General features: G+C 36.9%; 1 protein-coding gene across 2 annotated transcripts; it reads left to right on the forward strand.

Moving 5' to 3' along the window:
* The first annotated feature begins 2,473 nt into the window (after window positions 1-2,473).
* Window positions 2,474-6,011, forward strand: ntmt1 (N-terminal Xaa-Pro-Lys N-methyltransferase 1). 2 transcript variants are annotated; one of them, XM_086170679.1, is made up of 5 exons: window positions 2,534-2,598; window positions 3,145-3,180; window positions 4,283-4,442; window positions 4,537-4,789; window positions 5,363-6,011. In XM_086170679.1, exons 3-5 carry the CDS (start codon window positions 4,284-4,286, stop codon window positions 5,617-5,619), a joined length of 669 nt encoding a protein of 222 aa, XP_086026805.1. In that variant the 5' UTR covers window positions 2,534-2,598; window positions 3,145-3,180; window position 4,283; the 3' UTR covers window positions 5,620-6,011. The 2 variants fall into 2 exon arrangements, with proteins under 2 accessions (XP_086026804.1, XP_086026805.1); XM_086170678.1 differs by lacking the exon at window positions 3,145-3,180 and having other exon boundaries at window positions 2,474-2,598.

A 6,011-nucleotide genomic window follows, 5' to 3' on the forward strand; every position in this document is an offset into this window, starting at 1 on the left:
CCCTGCATCTTTTTTCTTATGACATCACAGCTTCTTTGTGTGACATCACAACTCCGTTTCTTCTCAAAGCACAGTTTCATTTTTTATCATTTTTTTAATTTTTAATTTTTAAATAATTTAGATAAATATATAAAGAGGCAAATGCAAATAGCCGGGAACAGCCTGCCTATATCAGGATAATTATATATAGATATTATAGTATGTATGGACAACAAATCACATACACACAATCACATATATATATAAAAAAAGTGTCTCTGTTTTGGGACAATTAAAGGCGCACACTAATGAATATGTGTATGGGTGTGTGTATGTGTGTGTGTGTGTGTGTGTGTGTGTGTGTGTGTGTGTGTGTTTATGTGTGTGTATAACGATGTCACTCACATCTTTAATGGTATATAGAGAAAATTGTATATTTACAAGTATATATGTATAATTCTGGGTAATTGCAGTATTAGTATTTGAACTGATTATTGATTACAATGAACAATAATAATTATTGATGACATATATTCTATTTTCATTGTCATGTAGACTTTTTTTCTTTTCTTATTTGGACAGTTATATTTTTCTGCTGTGAGTAGGAGCCTCTGCAACACAGAGATTTTTTCCCTGACGGATCAATAAAGTATTCAGATTCTGATTCTGAATCAATATTAGATTACTATCACACACAAAAACAAGTACAAACACACACACACAAACACACACACGCACACACACACACACACACACACACACACACACATATATATATATACACACATACACACGCACATATATATATATATACATATGTATATGTATATATATATATACATATAAAATCACTACTAGATTACTATCAGGATCAGGAATAGGGAAGAGTAATTCAGATCAATAAATATGCCCTGATTTAGGTAAATAAAACTGTATGCCTGGTCAACAACATTCATTTTATGATATTAGAATATTATAGATATTGTTATTTTATGATGTTTCAAATATCCATGTACTGTACGTGTTGGTGTGTATGTTTGTGTATGCTCCATTATTCTAATAGATAATTCAGTCATGCCTTAGATTTGTTTCGATCCCAAGACTCTTAAATCCCACTTTTTTCCAGGAAAGCTTTTACCTCACGCTCAGGCAGTGCTGTGCTGTTACCAAGGCGACGGTTGACGGAGAGAGAGATGGCTGCACTGCAAAGCACTGAACAAAAATGGAGGTTGGTGATGGAGGTGGTACTAGTTACTGGTAATACCCTGCCAAAGTAGACAAAAAGTTATATAAAAAATATCTATATATAAATGTCTAAAGTGTTTTCTTAATTATGATCAATCTTCTTCCACAACAAAGACTATAAAAATGTTTAAATAAAATATTGCATCAATTTCAATGCCATGAAGTGATCAGGCACTTTCATATCCTCACTTTGTTTAAGTTTTTTTTTTTTGTTTTGCTTTTCTTTGTATTTTTTCAAATGATTACTCATATCATACTTTTGTTATGTGTCTTTTGTGGGGTCTAATGATTTAACTTATATCTAATTTTTTTTTTCATGAACATTTGTGATTCATGTCTGTTCTTGTGCTTACTTACAAGAAAATATATCATGAGACAGCATGAAAATATAGGCATAACAAAAAATATCGATCTTAATATTCATAAATACAGTATATCTATTATGAATAATTAATAATCTTTTCTATAAATATTTAGTTTGAAATCATTGACAAACATTAATAATTATATTTTTTTGTCACATGTCAAATGTAATTATTATCATTATGAAAATAAGAAATTGTGTTCATTGTAAATAATATATATATATATATATATATATATATATATATATATATACTCTACTTATATATATTTAGATATATGTTTTAGTTATGTGTGTATTCTTTTACTGTCCAGTGTTTTTTTTTTCAAATTTAAATATTTAAGATAAAAATCAAGAAATTATTTACAGACGTTAATCCTTCATAACATACACCTCTTATGAGTATTTAGACTGATGTCCTAGTTATGTATGTAGATTCATGCTGTCTAATAGTGATTTCTTTTCAAATTTGATTAAATACAAAAATTTGAAGTCATTCACAAATGTTAATCGTTAATTATATTTACTCTACTCAAAAATATTTAGATTGATGTTTTAGTTATGTTCGTATTTTCATGCTGTCTAATGTTTTTTTCCTAATTTAATTGTTTGAGTACAAAATCAATAAATCATTCACAAATATGAATCGTCAATCATATATACTCTATAAATATTTAGATCAATGTTTTAGTGGTGTTATAATTTCATAATTGTTTTATTTAATTGTTTGAGTACAAAAGCAAGTAATTTTTTTACAAATGTTGACAATTTCTATACTTTATTTTTATTTATAATATTCATATGTGACATTCTTAATTTGACCGCTAGAGGGCGCTATTTCCCCTCTGCAGCTGAGAGACGTGAGTGAACGGCAGGAGCCAAATAAGGAAATGACGTCAACGATGGTCCCAAATAGAAAACCCCGGTTTTGAGCGACGAACGCCGGTAACGGGAACGGGTTTTGCCGGGGTAGCGGAGGGCTCTGGACGCGGAGCAAGGGTGGAAAACAGGTCTGTATCATTGCCCTTAACTCATTTATACATTTATATTAGTTTTTTTGAAATGGCGACGTGGGGTAACGCCGTCCCGGTACTTTATCGACGAAGCCGGCTAACGAGCTAGCTAGCCGGTTAAAACCGAAGCACCGACGCGTGTGGGTAGTGACGTCAAACCAGAAAAACCTTTTCCGAAATGTCATTTTCGGTTAAATAGAGTAAAATTCTAGATGTTTTGCTTGGTTTATGTCCACTCCTTGTGTTGGCACGGTTGGATTTAACAACAGCGGTAACAACCGTGCAGAAGCCGGTGGTGAATGGAGTCCTCGTGGATGCATCACAGTGAAGACATGAATGTAGGAGGGTTGCACACTTGTTATTTATGACAATTGAAAGACACAGATTTGTTGTTTTATGTCAAATTCCGTGATCCGGGAATTTGGAAAAATGTTTCTTATTTCCATTTTATTTTATTTTCCTCACTTCACAGCTGAAGGACACATCGTCACGACAAACAGGGCTTTTTTTAAATATAGCTCATGGTTGTCATTCTCTTGACAGCCTGCCGATGGGGGCTGACAGCTGAACTGCTGCCAGGTGTGTGTGTGTGTGTGTGTGTGTGTGTGTGTGTGTGTGTGTGTGTGTGTGTGTGTGTGTGTGTGTCCGCGCTGGTCATGTGGACAAATTTCTGTGTAGGAAAAAATAATCTACTGTTCACTGAAACTGTAGTCCGCTCAACTCAATCAAAAATTCTACCTGAGTCAATTGTTATGGTTTATTTTTGTGTATACACACACACACACACACACACACACACATATATATATAGTTAATAGTTATATGTACAGTTATAGTTATATGGCTGCGGGTGATGACGCTACATAGTTTGACCTATCTGTGCTGCAGGGATGTTGGTGCGTTGTGTGATTTCTTTCTTAATATTATAATCCCTTCATACTAATTGTGTTGAGCAAAAAAAGAGTCGTCGGATGAATATGTAGTTTTTATTATTTTTCCAATAAATAAGGGGTTGATTAATGCGCTCATAAACCTCCTGGGGTTCAGTACCTCCAACAGGGTTAAGAACCACTGATATAAAATGTCAATAATACAAGATAGACCTGTAGATGTAATTTTTTTTTTGCTGTTGCTGATGATAAGATTTTTTGGTCTGCAATCACGAAGATTGTTGTATTTTATTAAGCAGGTACCTGGATATTTACCAAGGGAAAAAAAAAAGACAAATCAACATTTTTTTTTTTTTTTTTTTTTTAAATGATGCTGTCATTGGGCTCTGGTTTATATATTTGCTTTAAAAGGTAAAACAATTTTAATTTAGTATTAAATTAAAGGATTTTAATTTTTATTTTTTTGTGTGTTTTTTTTTAAGTTTTAAAGTTTTTTGTAAGTTTAATTTAAAATTAAAATGTAATAATTTAAAGATTTTAAATAAGTATTACACCCAAAAATTAAAGCAAAGGGAAGAATAAGTTAAAGCAAAACACAGAAATTGTTTCCAAACTGTTAAATGTGTCAGACCTCAATTTATTTTCTCCACTTCTTGATTGAACAGTTTGGGCTGAATTGTTGCACTCCTATATATATTCAATAACATCAGGTTTTGAAAGCCAATATAAATATATGTGTATATATTTGTACCTTCTGCTAATACATCAGGTGACGTGTGGTCTGTCCACAGGATGGTTGACATTGTGAGAGATGAGTCCAGCTTCTACTCAAACGCTGAGGACTACTGGAGGGACGTTCCCCCCACGGTGGACGGCATGTTGGGCGGCTACGGCAGCATCTCCAGCATCGACATCAACGGGTCCAAGGCTTTTCTGCAGAAGTTTCTCGGCGTAAGAAACCTTCCCTCTATCAGTATTTATTATAATTAAAAATACGAGACGTAAAATAGATGCCTTTCTTTGTTTTTTTTTTGATAAATTGGAGGAGGGCGAAGGCAAGACGAGTAACGGCTGCGCCCTGGACTGCGGCGCCGGCATCGGAAGGATCAGCAAGCGTCTGCTGCTGCCCCTGTTCAAAACAGTGGACCTGGTGGACGTGACGCAGGAGTTCTTGGACAAAGCGAAGACCTACTTAGGGGAGGAAAGCAAGAGAGTGGGCAACTACTTCTGCCGTGGTCTGCAGGACTTTGTACCGGAGAGCGAGCGCTACGACGTCATCTGGATCCAGTGGGTCATTGGTGAGTCTCCTCTCTTGGGAAGTCTGGCACTTCAACTCTTAGCTTTTTCTTCTGGCAGCTCTGAAAGTCACTCCGCCAATAAGAAAACACCTTCAGCTGCCATAAAGGTTTAGGAATTTGAGAAAAAGAGATCAACAAACACAAAAGTAGAGTTCAACCATAACATAATGACACAAGAAGGAAACGCGGTTACAATTTTCACAGTGAAGCCTCAATCCGTTATTTTACATGCGAGAACACAAAGCTGTAAGTTTTGTCTGCCGTGCAGTTTTTTTTTCTTCTTTTAACTAGATAAAGATCCTCTGCTTAACCTCTGACCTTTTAATTCTAAGTTAAGACATTTCCACTACTCACTGCAAACTACACAGATATTCTACCAAAGGTATAATATGTTAAAAAAAAAAACTATAACACTTTCAGCAAACAGTAAAATCCTGGCAATTCTTCACAATTTTCAAAGTTCATGTTGTCTGTAGTTGGCAATGAGATCCTGAACTTCCTCGCCTGACTTGTAGCGGGTTATTATTAGTGCATGTCATCGGTGTAAATGATACCATTGTCTCTTCCTGTCAGGCCACCTGACGGACGACCACCTGGTGGAGTTCCTGCGCCGCTGCCGGAAAGCCCTGCGGCCCAACGGCCTCATCGTCATCAAGGACAACGTGTCGTACGAAGGCGTGGTCCCGGACGAGGCGGACAGCAGCGTCTGCCGCGACCTGGAAATCGTGCACGCTCTGGTGGGCAGGGCGGGGCTGCGCATCCTGCTGGAGGAGCAGCAGGTCAACTTCCCCAAGGAGATCTACCAGGTCCACACGCTGGCGCTCAGATAGAGCAGCTCGGTCTTCTGCGCGGGGCTGACGGGGCTCGTAGTCGGCGGTCCGTGTGTTCGCTGACCTGCAGCCGATGAGGCGTCTTGCCGTCTCGCCTCTCACGGCACGCAATGACTTTTCAAACGGCGGTTCGGACGGATTCCTGTGTTTATCGACAAGGTCAGTGACCGGGCCCGGCGCAGGCCCGCATCTGGTGAAGGGACGGGAATAGCGGCTCAACCCTTTTCTTCCAAAGCTGCGACCTGAACTGTGTTTTCAGCTCATGCCTGAATCTTGAGTGGAAATATTTTTAAATAAACTTTAATGTCTGGAGCTGATCCCAAGGATCAATATTATTCAGCTGGCCAGTTTTTAAAGAGATCGTTTTGGCTGAAATAAATCTGTCAAAATAT

The sequence above is a fragment of the Fistularia commersonii genome, chromosome 23 (assembly GCF_037954325.1).
Source record: "Fistularia commersonii isolate RoL2024-O1a breed Wild chromosome 23, RoL_Fcom_v1.0, whole genome shotgun sequence".
Taxonomy (NCBI): Eukaryota; Metazoa; Chordata; class Actinopteri; order Syngnathiformes; family Fistulariidae; genus Fistularia; species Fistularia commersonii.